Source organism: Stegostoma tigrinum, chromosome 25 (genome assembly GCF_030684315.1).
Source record: "Stegostoma tigrinum isolate sSteTig4 chromosome 25, sSteTig4.hap1, whole genome shotgun sequence".
Lineage (NCBI taxonomy): Eukaryota > Metazoa > Chordata > Chondrichthyes > Orectolobiformes > Stegostomatidae > Stegostoma > Stegostoma tigrinum.
Genome location: NC_081378.1, coordinates 24354191 through 24373062, shown reverse-complemented (window position 1 = coordinate 24373062; position 18872 = coordinate 24354191). Strand labels below are relative to the sequence as shown.

At 39.8% G+C, this 18872-nt stretch overlaps 1 protein-coding gene across 3 annotated transcripts in view; it reads right to left on the bottom strand.

Moving 5' to 3' along the window:
• ccdc146 (coiled-coil domain containing 146) overlaps window positions 1–18872 on the bottom strand; it is a 133727-nt gene that overhangs the window by 90242 nt on the left and 24613 nt on the right. For 2 of the 3 annotated variants that reach the window (XM_059654578.1, XM_048554372.2), the window contains exon 3: window positions 1042–1124. In XM_059654578.1, coding sequence (XP_059510561.1) covers window positions 1042–1124 — 83 coding nt within the window. Of the gene's footprint in view, window positions 1–1041; window positions 1125–2249; window positions 2340–18872 lie in introns of those variants that run through there. The other variant, XM_048554373.2, reaches the window with a different exon arrangement.

Here is an 18872-nt window from a genome sequence, read left to right as displayed (position 1 = left end):
CAATGTGTGTGCGTGCCAGTACACTTTCTGAGTTGTCAGTCTTCATGATACAGTAAATGAATTGTTAATGTGTCACATAAACCTGTCAGATTGGGCATTAGAGGATGACTTACATTGCTAACGTTACTGCCAAACAAAATTGGGACAAGCCAAGGGGATTCAGTGCTTCTTATCTCTGCTGAGATGTGTTGAGAAGCAACAATACCACTCAAAATACTCAATCCAGATCAAATTGATGTATGCAATAGGCGATCAATTCTGAATTCAGTAAAACATGATTACCATCATGAATTGATCTTGGATGGCAGGAAATTGACTGATTTTCTGTCTCATGTAACCAACAGAGGGATACTCTGGTGAAGAGATAATGGGAACTGCAGATGCTGGAGATTCCAAGATAATAAAATGTGAGGCTGGATGAACACAGCAGGCCAAGCAGCATCTCAGGAGCACAAAAGCTGACGTTTCGGGCCTAGACCCTTCATCAGAGAGCATCTCTTCATCAGAGACCTCTCTGATGAAGGGTCTAGGCCTGAAACGTCAGCTTTTGTGCTCCTGAGATGCTGCTTGGCCTGCTGTGTTCATCCAGCCTCACATTTTATTATCTTGATACTCTGGTGAAGACCCAGATTATTTCCTGTTTGATGAGACGAAAGGGATATATTTCTTTCCTCAGTGGTTTTGGGTGTAGTGGTTTGGATCTCAGGAACCCTCTTCTGGAATGGCACATTATGGCTCTGACTTCCATCTTTACAGTGAGGCAGGGCACCCAATCTACTCAATTAAATAGCTCAATTCCCAAGATTCATAATGAGTCAGCAGCAGAAGGAAGTACCTTTCTCACTGTGATACCCTCAGAAAAAAATTCGTGGAGTTGCCTGAGAAAAAATCAAATCTAAATAACATTTCTAATTAAAACATTTGGATGCTGATAAATTTAGGATACCATAAAATAATTACCACAAGGACACACATGTTTTCAACAAAAACTGACTACCAATACACCAATCAATAATTAACAATTATCACTAAACACAGTACCTTTTTAGAGCTTCAAGCAATAGAATGTACTTGGATTTCAAATGAGCAATATGAGTTCCTGCAATTTTTCCAGCAGAAAACAACTGTAAGTTAGAAAATAAAATTATGTTTTAGTAATAATTTATTGAAAATACAATAATTATTACTTTTTACTCAATCCAATCGGAGTTAGTGGAAATAACATATTAATATCTCTATTTTAAATAGCTTATCACAATGTTATTCATGATAAAATCAAGCTTTTATACTTGTAAAACTGCAGGCATGCTAGACTTGGAAATCTGTATGTCGTAATTATTCAGTACTATGCAGTTACGAGGCCCCAGGCAGAACTAACAATATACAAACTCTTCGCATGTAAACCCAATGGGGAGATTTATTCTAAAGATGCGCAAAGCTTTGCAAGAGCTGAAACATGTCTAAACAAATTCATGAGTGCTGGCTGAATGCTCACAAGTGTCACATGACTGATTTCTAACAAGAACACTGCCCCAAGATAACATACACCAACTATAGTACATACAGGCAGTCCCTGGGTTGTGAACAGGTCCATTCTTGAGTTCATTCACAAGTTGATTTGTACGCAAGTCAGAGATAATGCAGGAAATATAAAATAACTATTTGTAGGTAGAAAATGTATGTATATATCAGATCTAGAAAATTACATCCTCCATTTGGCATTGTGTTTGTAAGTTGAATACTTGTAAATTGGCACCCTTGTAGTAGTAATTGAAGGAGCTACATTGGATTCGTACTGATGATTTCCTTCAGTCTTGATCTTAAGAAATTTTGTGCGGTCAGTGAGATGATACCTATTTCCTGTGAGGTTGATAAGTACCCATGTCACTATGAGTGAATCCTATTAATCCTCATCCAGCTAGCAAAAGGATCTGTGTTCTCTGCAGTTCTCCTCTGAGATCTTTGGCTAGCGGACTAAACTTAAATTGATTTTATTTATAAAGATAATCAATGTTCAGGTTACGTCCTTTGCCTGGACCTCACCACACAACCATTGATGGGCTCTTCTGTAGGAAGTATCACTCAACTGACCACATGAACTATTGTCCAATCTTACATTTGTCCTGTAATGGTATGCAGAGCAACACCCACAATGTAGTGACTTCCTGTCTCTTGCATATCATTAGAAATGGGCAGAAGCCAAAAGAGCAAACTAAGATTTCCTGATTGAAGATCTGTACTTTACCTACCCACTGTTTTTTATTAGCATGCATACGGTCTAGCGCTGTAGTTTTGCAGGGTTGGTATCCCATTTATCATAATGCTGCTGCTCGCAACATATTCTTCTATACTCCTCATTGAACTAGGTTGGTCCAAGTGCTATCCTTTTTCTCAGCACTTCTAATGGACTCTTGCAAGAGTTGCTGAAGAACAAAGGTAGAAAAGCCAACAAAAGCTAACTCCATACAATCTAAAACATTGTTAAAATGATAAACTCAGTTCAGTAATTTTCAAATGGAAGCCCATGGATACCAAAATGTCTGCAGAAACTTTTCAGACTCTGTGATATAATGTGAAAGGGCTTCCTTGAGAAGCTCTGACCATCAGCAGTGCAGCAAAATTACCTGAGGCAGGTGACTGCCTTGCAGTGTTAACTAGACTTTTAATCCAGAAATTCAGGTATTGTTCTGAGGACCTGGCTTGAAATCTTGTCATGGCAAATGGCGGTATTTGAATGCAATAAATTGTTATGACTTTGAAATCCATTGCCGATTCTTGGAAAAAAAAAGCCAATCTGGTTCTTTTGAAGATTTGTGTAGAGAACAAGCCATGTCCTTAGTCAAATTATTTCAATACAGCTACTAAACTGCCGTCTACCTGACAAAGTGCAAAATTGCTAATGTATGTCCTGTCCACAAAATGCAGGACAAATTGAACCTGACCAATTACTGCTGCATTAGGCTACTCTCAAAATCAGCAAAGTGTTGCAAAATGCTGTCAACAGTTCTAACAATTGGCATTTACTTAGCATAAGCTGCTCAGTTCTGGTTCTGCCAGGACACTTGTCTCTAGCCTTGTTAAAGCCTTGGCCTAAATATAAACAAAAGAGTAGAAAAGGTAAGTTCAAAGGTAAACTTGCCATAGCCTTACTCTCTTATTAGAGAGAGATGATTGATGATGATTTAACCTGAGGGTCACAATGCCTCAGGCAAGAAGAGAGGTTTAGAAGGAGGGATCTTCATGGTAAGCTCAGCCAATACAGGAACTGAACCTGCGCTGTTGGTATCACTCTGCATTGCAAGAAATAACAGTGATTGTCCTTTACATCATTGAAGCATTTGACCAAGTTGGAATCAAGGACCCCTAGTAAAATTGAAATTGATGGCAATTTGGGAGGAAATTATTCATAATTTGGAGTCATAAAACAAAATAAATATCGCCGTAGTTGTTGGAAGCCAATTTCAGCTCCAAGCCATTTCTGCAAGAGTTCCTCATAGCAGAATCCTAAGCATAATTATTTTCAGCAATTTCATCAATGGCCTTTCCTCTATCAAGATCAGAAGACATGAGATTGATACCATGTTCAGCAGACTTTGTGACTTCTCAGATGCTGAAGTAGTCTGTAAACATGTGCAGTAAGAACTGGACAGCTGCAAGTGACATTTTCACCACATAAGTGCCAAGCAATGACCATCTTCAAAAGGAGATAATCTGACCATTCTCTCTCGACATCTAAAAGCATTGTAATCACTAAAACCACCTTAGCAATGATCAGAAACCAACCTCGACTAGCCTTGTAATTACAACAGAAAGTCAGATGTAGGGAATTTTGCACTGAGTAACCCAGTTCCTGACTCTTCCAAGTTTGCCCACAATCTACAAGGCAAATGTCTAATGTGTGATGGAATCCTTCCATTTGCTCGTATAAATGCAGTTCCAACAGCTGTTCTTGCTAAGGAAGATTGACATAATTGAGAGCAGAACAGCATGCTTGATTGGGGCCCTCATCCACCAGTTTAAACATTCACTCCCTCTACCACTGGCAAGCTGTCTGTACGATCTACAAGATGTGTTACAGCAATTGCTAAGCCTCCTTTGACAGTATCTTCCAAACCAGAGACTTCTACCTGCAAGATTCCCTCTGAAACACACACGATCCTGACTTGGAATGTTATTATTTCCTCACTGTCAATGGGGTGGAGGCATAGAACTCTGCTCTGAAGACGTCATACTGGATTCAAATGCTAGCTCTGTTTCTCTGTCCACAGAAGCTGCCAGGCCTACTGAATTTCTCCAGCATTCTCTGTATTTGTTTCAAATTTCTGGCATCCACAGTATTTTGCCTTTATTCAGGGGCTCTCTCCCTTGCATCACTATGATGCACCAAAACCATACAGAAATGCAGCAGTTCAGGTAGACGGTTCATCGCCATATACTCAAGGACAATTAGTGATCACTCAAATCCTAAGACTGACTATTAAAAAGTTAGATAGGAACACCTACCACTGCTTAACTGCACTGCTTTTTGGTCAAAATACCAATGGAATGACTCTGTAAATGTTAATGTAATTTCAGTTTCTTGAATTGGTGCAGTATCATATCTTGAGATGCATCAACTATCAAACTAGTATCAAATCATTTGAGGAAGGGTCACCGGACTGAAAGGTTAACTCTGTTTTTTCCTTCACAGATGCTGCCAGACCTGCTGAGCTTTTCCAGCAATTTTGTTTTTAGTCTCAAATCATTCTTCAGCTGGCATCCCATTTCTCTGGCATGCCACTGCTTTATTTAAATTGAGTAAATCAAATTCTGTTTTTAAGTGCACAAAGTTATTACAAGCCCACTAAGGAATCATATTTTTGAAATTCTTGCAATTTCCTCTGAGAAACAAGAAACTATGACTTTTATATGGAAGGGTATACAAATGCAGTTGCCAAATATCTCAGAATAATAGATGTTCACATCTATTTGTGTGATATGTGTAAGTAAACAATTTTCCTTTTCAAAATACCAAAATACTCATTTTCTGCATATTATGATACGGAACTGATATTGTAAAAGATTAGTATTCAGACAGGAGAGTACATTATCAGTAATCCATTTAAATCGGGGTGCTTCAGCCAAAAAGAAGCTCTAGAACCACTGGCTTAAATAAACTAGCTACTTGATGCCAGTTAAATGTACTCCACATGAAACAGCATATCAAAAGGCTCCTCTGTGTAAAAATCTTAAATAAATACAGTTTGTTTTAATTGTTGTTGATCGCATGTGTAATTGGTTTCAAATGGCAACTGGCTAGTTATTAACTTTAACTATTAATGTACAATTCTTTAATCCCCACCTCTTATGAAGATTATGCTGCAAATGGTATAAACCTGCATATCTGAGTTTGCAACAATTTTTAATGATAATACTGTAGGTAAAGTAACTACGCTGACAAAAGGCAAACTAATAAACATAATTTAACTTAAAACAGTCACCTTACAAACAATCATTTTAAGAGAAGAGAAAGAGATTTAGTTGATGTTCCAGTTGTTAAATCTGTACTGTCATTCCAGGAACTTTGACGACTGTCATTTGTATTAGTATGACCCAATCAACTATGGAATTATGTCTTGACTTATTGGACAGGCTGCTGATACAGTACTAGTGGTTTGCAGTTGAAACAGTTGAAGTCGAAAAATTAACAGAAGTTCAGATTGCCGAAAATGTTTAGTGATGTTACTAACACAAAATCCACTTAATATTAATGAAAATTCTGTCAGTTCTTTTCAACGGGGGTTTAGAAATGAGTGGTTGGAATGTGATTCCTCAAACCGAGAAGTTCAAGGATCTTAGAAGGGCAGCAATGGTGAATGACCCAATAGGTGTCAAGCTGAATACCTTTGACATTCACAGCATTTTCCTGCACAGTGGCCCTCAGATTAATTAATCTTGCAACTCCACTCATTCCTCTCTCTTTAGGTACCAGCTTAAATTCCCATCTGATTGTCCACACTAACACTTACCTTCACTTTTGTGCTGCCTGACATCTTGTCTCACAGCCACCCTCCACAAATGCAATCCTTTCCTATGTCCACACATTTCCCACAATCACAAATTCAAGCTTTCTTTCTATGCAGAAGGAAAGAATATAGAACTCTTGTGAGAGGCAGTGATGGGGTTGGACCTCCTGTGCTGAGGTGAACAGCCACTTTAATGGTTCACCTCTGTCTTTTAGGGCTGCAGGTAGGTGAGGAGAATGCAGCTGATACTGCTTCTGGTATCATTCTACCGCCATTAGCGTTTACCTTGCAGCTCCTCTTGCTCCACCTCAGTTATCAGGTATAAAGCTACAAAAGTGAAGGCTGGGAGCAGTTAAGTGCAGATTATGTGTCTGTGGTCAGGAGAGTTAACTGACTTCCAAGAAGTTAGACATCAGCTATTAAGCAATGGGAATATATTCTCAGTAGAAGTACTGTAAGCAACAATTTCTCACATTCTATTTCAGTCTTGAAGGCTTCCTCAATTTTTAGAGAATAAACAATTCCTATTGTGCTCTCATCTGGTTGAGCCTGGTGAGTTCCGCATAGCCCTGAGATGATTGCACATTTAAATATTTATTTCTTACCTTACAGCTGCAAGGGTTTTTTTGCACTCACCTAAAAAGGCACCAGGGTTAAAATAGGTGGAATCCCATCCCACTTTTAGGAGCTTTAAACCTGAATTCCAACCTCCACCTCTTCTCTCTTGCTACTTAAAATTCTATTCTGTGATTCCTTGATTTAAATATCACTTGAATTATCTGTGCTGCATGCAAATGGATGGCTGAATCTTATGTGGCAGGGACGAAGCATGGAGAAGGAACGCATTCTGCACAGAGCACATCCAACTGGCTTTCCAGCACTGTGCCCAGTAATGCCCAATGACTAGGTGGTAGAACTAGAAATTTCAAGTCATGATATGGATCCAGATTGTTGATTGTTTATGATACAAAAATAGATTCATCATCGATTTTCTACCATGGTTCAATGGCTAAAATGCTACAATTTCTAATATTTTGCTCATTTTCTCCCAAAGGAAAAACACATATTCAAGTATTTCAATTCCACAGCTTTAATGACCATGTCTGTCCAAAAGCAGAAAGTTCAATTTGCACAGCTTGAAAATGTCAAAAGTTCATAACATTCCTCTGACCTACTAACATAAAGATCAAATATGCCTCCACAACTTCTTTTATTTTCAGTACAAAAATCTGCAGAGTATTTAAAAGAAAGACTCTATTGCTTTACAGGAAGTAACAGCATGACCCGAAATATGTACTGCCGTGAGTGAAATTAATGTTTGCACCATTTACAATTAATTGTTTATATCCAGACATCTAGGATGATTAAGATTTCCAAAAAAATTTTGTTATGGAGAAAATGACAGATGGTGTCTTAGTCTGTTCTGAACTATTTGAAAATATAGAATCCACTTGAAAACTAAAATGTGTCATATATTTGTACCTGATTTTCAGTCTTTCAAAATATATTTGAGGGAGTCAATGTAATATTGTTTGTGCGATGAATACATTTCTGGCAAAAGTATTTTTATTTCAAATTCAAAACAGACATCTATGTAGTATTCTGGGATTTGATTTTACCGAAGCAAATGTTGTGTATATTAACAGTGTGTTGGGATGTAGTGAAAGTCTGTTTTTAATTTCTGATTTAAACAATCAAAATCATTAATGAATATATATTCTGTTGTTTATTTTTAAGTTGTCATTTCAAAGGCAATCTACACAGACAGTGCGCTTTTGCATTGTGTTCAATTGCTGAGCGGCCAATAGCTGAGGGAAAAGGGAGGAGGGTCAAGCCTGTGTACAGTAATCAAAAAAATAGCTGATGAGATTGTAGGAAAAAATGAGTGCAAGATGGTGTTGGAAAACTGTTCATTTTTGTTCAGGGACATGTGAATGAATCTGATTTCAGAGCTAGAAAGGAGAAAAAACAGGCATTCAAAAGTGAGGACAAAGGTCTTAGGAGTTGATTTTTTTTGCCCCATGAGGTAGCAAGAAGAATAATGAGTGGATGGCTTCATTGGAAGAGAGCACAAAACTGGATTCTAATTCCTGAGATAAACATTAGCATTCAAGTCCACCTTTGAACTTTCAATCTAGTCAATTTCTCACATATTTGCTGGTATTTACATATCTGAATAAAAAATTTACTGGAATTAACATCACCTTTCCAATATTAACTTCTGCCCAATTGTGATCATTGACACTTCAGGAACTTGGCTGCACATAGCAAGTGTGTATCTGTTGACTTGGTCTTTGTTCTCCAATCTGGGTGAGTTCTTTTCTTTGGCTGTCTCTAGCGAAATGTTGTCAATGCTTGTTGCCTTAGTTCGCTGTAAACTGTATATATGCAGCAGGCATGACCATGGGGACCAAGATCAGAGATGACCCTTGCCCATGATGGGGTTCAAATGTAGAACTTCATCAGCTTCTGCTTCAGAAAGACTGCTTATAGCAAAGGGTCAGACAGCAGATCATGTCTCCGGGAACTACTTAGCGCTCAAGGCAAGAGAGCAGCTTGTGGCTGTAGGGACTAGTGAAGTGTCAACAGGGAAGGGGAGGTGGTACATGTTGCTGAAAAGCATGGTGCTGTGTAAACATCAGAGTGATGTATGCCCCTGCAGCATCTATGGCAAACATACTGCATGTGCATAAATACATTTCCTTTGTGAACAGGAAAGGGGTGGCATGGATTGTGGTGTGAAGATGAACTTCAGAGTTAGGGGCACTGCTGCAGTCAGTCCAAATGCTGGGCTATTTCTAGTTTGGAGGCATTGGCCACAGCCAGGCAGTTGATTCAATTCAAGTCTGGGGATCAATGTCATTTCAGTTTGGGAATTAGGCTATGGTCAGTCCTGGAAGTTGAGCAAAATAAGTCCAGGGCTTGTGGTTTGTCAGTCAGGGCACCTCCTTTCAGGGGATGCATCATGTCAGAGATATGCAAAGTCTGTTTGGGGAATGGGCTATGGTCAGTCAAAATGGTGGGTCGTGCATAAACCAGGACCAAGGCATCTTTGAGGCCTTGCGTAGTTCAATCTCGGAGACTGGCCTGGTTATACTGGATAGATGTACAGTCATGGGGGCAACTGGATATAATAGGATGCAGTTTGGTACAACAGGGAATGTGAGTGGATAGTCTTGAAAGTGGAGTGAATCAAGAAAAGTTGAAGTCACTCTTGTGATCTGGGGAGGGTGCAGACCCAACAAGGGTATTGGCATCTCAATAGTGAAGGATTCTGGGAATGAAACGGGGACATTAATTGTTGTATGAGGGGCACAATTGAAAGTTGGGGGGGTGGTGTTTAGGTGAAGGTGAAGTATTACTGGGGTAAAGGGATTGTAGTAATGTGTGGGAGGTGAAGAACGGAGGGTGATATTGTGGATCATAGCAGGAGCCAGCAGTTCACTGCAGTAAATACAAATCCTGAAGCTTACCACATTGATTTGATAATCAACTGACCAACGTGCTTTCAATATCAATATGGTAGCATCCAAAATGGGAACAGTAGACAACTTCAGCAGTGAGGCTCTGAAAGCTTGATTTTCAAATAAACCTGTTGGATTATGACCTGGTGTTGTGTGAATTCTGACTTTGTCCGCCCCAGTCCAACACTGGGACGTCCGCATCATCACCACTAGGACTGCAAGCCATGAAATTGCTGCTGTCATATTCTCACACATAACATAAAGGTTGTTAGGAGAGGCCTGGAGTGGTGAATTGGAAGAGTTTGTGGGGGCAAACTCCTGGCAGCTGATTCAGGCCAAGACCACATGAACAGCATTTTTGGGACATGTGAAATGAGGTCAAGATCACTACCGTGCATGTGAAAGGATCCAAGCATCCAAGCATCTATGCTTTTGGTGGCTAGAAGCTGCCTTCTCAAGCCACAGAGCAATGCACAATCATGTAGAGCACATGCTGGTTGGTGACATGGCCAGGTATGAGAATAACCTCTATACACTAATCTAGAACTGGGGAAGGATGTCAGGGATGAAGATTAATAGAACTGTGGAATTTCATTTACTGTTATTGCAGGCCACCTGAAAGCAAAAGGACCACAGCACAGGTCAACTCTGTCATCTTTCACGTTGCTGCCATCTCCATTTACTGCAGAATAAGGGTACAATTGATTACATACACATAACATTCAGAGTGTCCTATCATAAAACAGCAGACTTTGTCCTGCATGTCCAAATTAATTGTGACCACAACAAGCAGATAATGCAGGTCTGCATGAAATATCCAATGTGTTGCTGTGACTTTTACATCTTGGACCACTCTCAGGTGCTAAGTCTCTTTCTCAGTACATATAACAAGGGATACTCTTTCCACACTTGATCAACTTAATTTCTAAGCAATCCTTAGACTGTTGGTGAGGAGAGATACACCATTGCATGTGTTTGACAAGGATCACTATAGATCAAACTACAGGCCTCCTAAAAATGATTCCTGGAATGGTCAGGTGATGCCATGCAGTATACCCCAGACAGGGTGCATCTGCATCTGAGTGATATGCTGCACCCCGTAAAATCCCTGTCACAGTTGGAAGGTGTGTTGACAGAAGAAGAGATGCAGGGGCAAGAAGAAATCTCAGAGGGGGCAGATAAGTGCAAGGATCTTGAAGTGGGCCACAATAACTGTCAAAAAGACAGATAGGGCAATGGACCACCCAACCACTAAGGCTAAGCATTTTCAGCGTAACTGAGCTAGCCAGAAACATTACCTCTGATACAATGGGAACTGCAGATGCTGGAGAATCCGAGATAACAAAGTGTGGAGCTGGATTAACACAGCAGGCCAAGCAGCATCTTAGGAGCACAAAAGCTGACCCTTTTCTGATGAAGGGTCTAGGCCCGAAATGTGAGCTTTTGTGCTCCTAAGATGCTGCTTGGCCTGCTGTGTTCACCCAGCTCCACACTTTGTTAGCCAGAAATATTTCCTGTTAAGGTAATGTTTTCATTTGCGCGTTCGGCTGTCAATTCTCTCCTTGCTCAAAGGTTGAATTGATTGTTCCATTTGATTTATCAAGCAATAAAATGTTTAGACTTACTTTCAAATATGGTTCTGATCTCCTCCAGTCTATGAAAGTTAAAGTGCATGTGCAAACTGGGCCCTGCAGCAATATTACATCGTGTAGTTTCGCAACCATGCTGTCCTGGATATTTGCGCTAAAATGGTCCTTGAGTCAGAAAGTTAGAAAGTCAAGTTAGAAAGTCTGCTCCCTGTTAAGAACTCCAGAGTTAACCCACATGTTCGTTAAATACCTTACACCCTCACTACTTCTACTCCTGCAAAATGCAATGAGTCATCGCTATGATCTCAGAGTGCATGAGCATCATCCTCAACAGAACTTGCATATCTTTGGGCTACAAAGATTTTGAGCTGTTCCCTCTATTCATCTGCATGGAATTGCAGAATTGTTATGGTGGAGAAGGAGACTGTTGTGTTTATGTTGGCTCTCTGAGCATTTGACAAAGTTCCAAATTCCTGCTTTCTCCCCATAATCCTATATGTTGTTTCTATTTAAATACTCAACCAGTATCCCGTTGAATGCCTCAATTGAACCTGCCTCCACCATCCTCACAGGTAGTGCATTCCAAACCCAGATCATTCACTGTGTGGAAAAAACTTCTCACATTTATGTGATATTGGTGTGAGATATGGCATTGCCAACCTCGCACCCTTAAATTTTAAAGCATGATTTTGAGAACACCAGACATGGGATGCTTCTTTCCCTATGCAGCAAGTAGATACATGACGGATTCCACCGTGGCTCCCATAACATGTACGTGAGTCAGGACCAGCAATTGGACATCTCAGGCTTTGATTCCGCTCCTAAACCTTTTGATTATTGTCAGTGTCCCTGAGATTACATAGGAGTGTTTGAATCCAATCCCCAACTTATTGGTGAATGGTTCCTTGAGAAATGAAGTGATTGCCAGTCATTCACCACATGGTGAGAAAGGTGCATAGTCAGCGTGGGGCTGCAGCAGTGTGCTTGGGACCTCAGCAGAGTGAGATGAAGGCTGAGTGAGTTACTGACTGACTGTAAACAGTGTCTCAATGCTGGTGATGTTGGCCTGAGAGGGAACACTGATAGTAGAGTGCCTATCATGCCATTAGATTTTCAGGATTCAGTAAAGGCACCTAAAGGGATTTGAGGTATCTGCTATACATTGTCCTTGATTGACCCATACAGGAAGGCAAGCAACACTGTTGAAGACCATCAGCATTGTGACAGGCTTGAGGTTTTTTGTCTTCAAACACTCTGTTCCTCAGCTCGGCAAGGATAGCTATGGAACACAAGTTCATCATCAATGTCTGCCCTCGTTGCAAGGAGACTCACAATGTACAAGAAATGATCCATGCTGCCAGTGGCTCATCAAGAATCTAGATAGTTAGAGGATAGTGTCATGCTGAGAGAGAAGGCTGCTCCACATATGTGTCCAAAGGCCCATTTTGCCATACACTTCCATGATGCACTGACAATGTTTTGGAGCTTGGCCTTTCAGTATGGGCACATGTAAGCATCATCTGCAAACCATAGTCTATTACAGAAGTTGGACTACTTATGATTCTGGACAGGAGATAATTCAGGTTGAACAATTTTCCACTTGTCCTGTGGAAAAGCTCCAATCCAGTGGGGAACTTCTCGGATATGGGACAGAGTGCTGCAGTAAGAAAGATGGAGAAGAGCACTGGTGCCATGATGTGGCATTACTTGACACCAGTTGTCACAAGCAGTGGTTCTATGTTGGATTTGTTGGTGAAGATCATGCTTTGTATGTCAGCATGCAGTAGACAGAAGATGGTGATCGATCTTTGGAGGCAGCCAGATTTGACGATGATGCTCTATAATCCCTCTTGACTGGCATTGTTGAAAGCCTTAGTGGATTTGACAAAAACTATGTACGGAGGTTATTGCTGCTCTCTGCATTTGTCTTGGACTTGTCTTGCTGTGAAGATCACGTCTACTGTGTGCTTGAACATCATAATCCATGTTGCAGCACCAGTTGGAGCTCTTCACCCACTGGAAGATGGCAACTGGAGACAATATTTGTAATGAACTTCCTTTCTGTTTTTGTTACCTCCTTATATGTCTTTCAATCACTCTCATACTCCAGACCCTGTTACCACTTGGGCTGTTTTCAGCACAGCCAACATATTTTGACTTACATTTGATTATCAACTTTCCTTTCTGGCTGGAATACCATCATCCTTCCCTTTGTCTGCCCGCCCTACACCCTCTCTGGGTTCCATTTTCACTTCTTCCCCAAACCCCACTGCCACCACCTCCTGTCATGGGCAAATATACCACCTTTTCCAAACTACTCTCGGTTCTGAAGAAGGGTCCTTGCACTCGAAATGTTAACTCTGCTTTCACTCCACAGATACTGACAGACCTGAGTTTCTCCAGCAATTTCTAGTTTTGTTTCAGAACTTGAAAATCTGCAGTTCTTTGTTTTATTTTGTTTTGAAAATTATTTGATCATAGCCAGAAATATTAATTCAAGAAAAGGCCTATAAAAACATGCTCAAGTTGAAATCAGGCTGATTCTTCGACATTTTTATTTCCGATCAGTCAGAGGCTTTGAAAAGATAAGTTTCATGGGTGAAGACCAAATTCTGGGATAATGCCAGTTCAATCCTTTAATGTCCAGAAATGTAAATATTTAGACTAGTACTTGAGCTATTTTCAGTACTCTTGTGTAACGAATGAAACTTAAGTAGTTTTTGAGCAGAAAGCCTGGAGCAGACAGATTTCCAAAAATGCATTCTCCAAAGTTGCTGAAATGCATGCTAAATTATAAGGCTGTCTTTAAATTGTTATAATTTTTACAAGAGTTCAGAGAGTTCTCTTATGCAGTGAGGAGAAGCAGATTAACTACATGTGTTAAAACTTGTGCAGGGAAGAATGTGGAATCTAGAATGTGGAAATGAAACAATACTGTTTGTATTCCAAACGTAAAACAACTGTGGATAAGTTGTCAAAATAAAGTGATTGGAATCTAATGCTGAGAAGTCCTCATGAAGAAAATGAAATAAAGAGCCTGCTTTGGTGTTTAATTTATACTTGTTGTAAATAGGTGGTAATTCAGTTATTTCATTGCATGAGTAATTTTATCACATTTGGAAGTCTATTATCAATTGCATTGCATTCAATATTGACATTTAAAGCACTTAAAAGATTTGATGAAGTAACACATTGTGTTAGATTTTCAACTTGCTGCCTATGCACTGCTTTTCATATAGAAACTTGCTGATTTTCATTTTGACTGAAATTAATAGGCAGAATAATATTTCATAATTCTGAAAATCTACCTTATTGTTTAAAAGAAATACCTTTAAGTTCACATTGTAATTCAGACAATATTAAAAGGCTTTGTTTGTAGTGAAAATCATAGCAACATTTTCATAAAATTCAAGAATTTGTATAAGACAGTTTATATTAATTCTGTTATTCGTTCCAGGTGCTTAAGAGTTTGTTTTGAGATTGGTTAGTATGTCATTGGGTGTGGGTAGGAGCTTTCTTTCTTAGTTGAATGTCACCACTTCTGGTTGTCATGCATAAACCACAAGACAAAGATTCCGGTTTCAATACATGTTTGAATGTTTGGAAATTGTTAGTTCCCTATATATTTTCTCGGTTTAAAATAATATTCAAAAATATTCAATTTAGCAAATTTTGTGACTGGGTGGGACTTAAACGTCTCAATAATTAATTTATTTTTTCAGAGCTCTACACTAACTTGTTCATTTGCTCCTATGTTTCTCCATGATTGCAGAGTTTTTAGTCTCACTTTGAAGCTCCCTGGAGTTATCAAGCAGTTGACTGATCAACTCACATCACCCTGTACTTTTGTCAGTTACATTGTGACACCCACTTAAGAAGCAAGTTACTCCTCTGTCCACATTGCATGGCACATGACGTTGTAGCATAACACTTCCGACACGCTCAGCACCCAAAACATCTAATCGTACTAAAAGTAAATTTCAGCATGATTTAATTAGTTCAATACTACCTCCTTAAAATGTAAGTTTTAGAATCTTTGTGAATATTTGCCGGAGTAAAGGCCTAATGTGATAATGTCATGGGATTTGTCTATTAATAACATGCCTCCCACTAGAGAAGATACAAGCAGTTAAGGTGTTAAAAGACATACAAATATGCAATGCTTACAGCACAGTGGAAAGCCATTGCGCCCATGACATCCAATGCCAGCTCACTGGAAAAACAACCCACTCAGTCCCAGTCAACTGTTTTTTTCCCCATCATCCTGCAATTATTGTCTCTTGAAATAATTGTCCATTTTTTTAAGCTTTGATTGAACTTGCCTCCAGCTCACTCGCAGGTCATGCATTCCAGATCCTCACCACCGTTTATAAAAAGCTTTTTTTCTCAAGTTGCCATGACTTCCTTTGCCAATCATCATAAATCTGCGCGTCTTGTTTTCTATCCTTCTGCCAACAGGAACAGTTTCTCCCAATTTATTCTAATCCTGACCCCTCATAATTCTGAACAGAAAATCAAATCTCCTCCTAGTCTTCTTGTCTTCCAGGAAAACAGCCCCACCTTCTCCAAACCTTCATCTAACTGCTGGAACTACTTGTCAATTCTTTTTGCATACTCCTTTAATAACTTCACATCTTCCCTAAAATATGGTGCCCACAGAATACCTATACACAGCTGAGGCCAAACCTGTGGCCTGTGGCAACATGAAACCATAGCAGATTGCAATATCCTCATATCCAATCTTCATTCTCATAATGCATTGCCTCTCAGTGCAAGCTACAGATATTGTGAGCATACAGTTACTTCTCTCCTAACCTGCTTGGTATTGTGACCATCCTCTCCATTCAAGAAGTGCAATTCCGGCAAATCTGGCAGAGCTACCTGCAATAGGTAGCAGGCCGTTGTCCATTATTTTGTAAATGGTTCAATGACACTGTGTATTGAGCAAAAGCTAACCAAATTTTATTCTTTCTTGTCAAAGAGAACTAGCGGAGAGAACATGCAACCTTAATAGGAATAATTACGCTGATTCCATGGCACAGGATGCCATCATAGGGTGCCATTATATTGTTTCGCAGTCTCTGCACATAGGTTTGTCCTATATCAGAACTCTCTCAATGCTAACTGAGTTGCAATTTTACATAGAAACCCATACAGATCAATGCTCAGAAACCTGAAAACAGTCATGATGCTTTCATCCTGCAGTAGCACTACATTTGAGCCACTGTCACACATCAAAGGTGGCTACAGAAATTCCAAAGTGAATCCTTTGAACGAGTGGCTGAAGACTCCAGTGTTCACTTCATGCACATTTGTGCAGTGCATATACAATGAAAATAATGCCTCAACACAAAATGTGATGGAACAGGTGTTCAACTTCAGATGGAATTCTGAAATTTCAGCAACTGCATCCACTTGAATATGAGCTCCTACAGAGAAGAAGCTTCACTGGACACTGACTTTCTCAACTCAGACAATGTTCAAAAGATTTAATGTCCCTATCCTTAATATATAAGTTATTCTGAATTACAGCCTGTTTCATTTCCTTCTGCTCTGTGAGTGTGGGTGTGATTTCACACTTGCATGAGATGATCTCCAAGTTTAATTTCATAAACAAGCCATTTTTTTGTTTTCACCTTTACATCGGAGTTTAATGTTTACCATTTAAATCTTCACAAAGAAGAGATGGAGGAGGGACCAAAACATTGTCTATTTCAGAAAAAAACAAAAAAAATTTTTTAAAACTATGCTCTGAGTTAGTAAAGAATAATAAAACAATTCAATTTGCTTTTCTCTATAACAGAAATTATAGGCTTGTCTGGAATTAAATCTATCACAAACAAGAGAAAACTTGTCCCAAATCCAAATCTAAGAAATATGGCTGAACTTAATACTAAAAGAAACCAACTGGAAGCCAAGAGAGAAAATTCAGTTTCTTTTACTACAAATAAACATGCTGCACCAAATTCCTTTAATCTAACACTAGATCAATGATTGAGAAGAATTAACCGACAAGCCCATGGCATCTTTAAGTCTAGAACAGTTGCAAGTTATAACTAGGAGAAAGTAGAAATAAAAAATACCTTGGAAATCAAAATGACCTGATTTGTTTGAGATGCTCCTTGAACACATGGGTCTCAGTGCATATCTGGAACAGGTAGAAGATATATAACTCATTGGAGTAACTTACCAAGAGTAATTAGCCTAGACACAAATGACTGATAAACATAGTAAAGAGGAAGCAATGGCCAGAGTTTCAGGAGAGAGGAGAGAGATGTTGTGGTTGTTTGGCTCACCGAGCTGGTTTGTTGTTGTTCCGCATACGTTTCGTTATCCTACTGGGTAACACCATCAGTGACACCTTCAATGAAGTGCTGTTGTGTTTTCCTGCCTGGTTTTTAAACCCTAGAGTCCGTTGAGCTGGATTACTTCATTTCCGGTTTTCCTTCGCAATGGAATGAATATGGATTGAGTTCTTTGTGTCTGTTGATGGCTTTCGTCGTAGTGTACCAGGCTTCTAGGAGCTCCTGTGCCTGTCTCTGCTTTGCTTTCCCAGGATCTTGGTGTTGTCCCAATCGAATTGGCAGTTCTCCTTGTCCATGTGGATAGAGATGAGTGAGTATTGGTCATGTCTTTTTGTAGCCAACTGGTGTTCATTATCATTGTTGTTAATTTACTTCCTGTTTGTCTGATGCAGTGATTGTCACAGCCTCTGCAGGGAATCTTGTATATGTCACTGGTCCTGTCTATAATGGATAGTGGGTCTTTGGTTCGGGTGAGCAGTTGCCGTGGGGTTGATTTGGATTTGTGCGCTGCTCTGATGCCCAGTGGTCATAGGAGTCTTGTGGTTAGTTCCAATGTGTTCTTGATGTAAGGTAGCATGATGAGTGTGTTGGGGCATGTAGTATCTTTCTGGTGTTGTTTGTTAAAATTGAGGGGCGAAAGATATAGGACAGATGTCAGAGGTAGTTTCTTTACTCAGAGAGTAGTAAGGGAATGGAACGCTTTCCCTGCAACGGTAGTAGATTCGCCAACTTTAGGTACATTTAAGTCATCATTGGACAAGCATATGGACGTACATGGAATAGTGTAGGTTAGATGGGCTTGAGATCGGTATGACAGGTTGGCACAACATCGAAGGCCGAAGGGCCTGTACTGTGCTGTAATGTTCTATGTTCTATGTTCTATGAAAGGACCTGTGAATCTCAAAAAGTGATGAAGGGAATGAACCAGAAGCTGAATTGGCAAACACGTTCTAAACTGGGGAAACCATTACCCTGTAAGAATGACCATTACCTGCAACTGTTCAAAAGTCAGTGCAAGTGCTGCAGATAACTCCCAGCCATTCAAAACTCTTGTGCAGTACTGTAGTTACAGACCAGAGAGAAGCAAAAGTCCTGGTATGACAGCAGCAGAGGTTGAAGGAGATGCAGCCAAACTATGGCTAGCAGAAACTTCCTTCCCCAAGAAGAAGAGAGATGCAAAATGCTCCCAAACCCAGCCAGAAAATTTGAAAGGAAGGAAGCCCTGCTGGAGAACAGGGTGTCAGGCTAACAGAAGCTGTTTTTTTTTATAATTAGCGGGAGGTTAAGACGTTTCCAAATATCCTACAGCTGGTGAAGAAGCTACATTAGCTTGATTTAAAAGGAAAGGAATTTGTACCCTGCTGGAAGATCAGGAAGTCAAGCTAGTTGAAACCTTACAGCATTTAGAGGGAGATTGAAAATTTCCCAAATAGATTCACAGTTGGTGTTAAACCTGCCTTACCCAGACTGACAGGAGTCTGTGCCCTAACAATGAACAGCAGGTCTGGC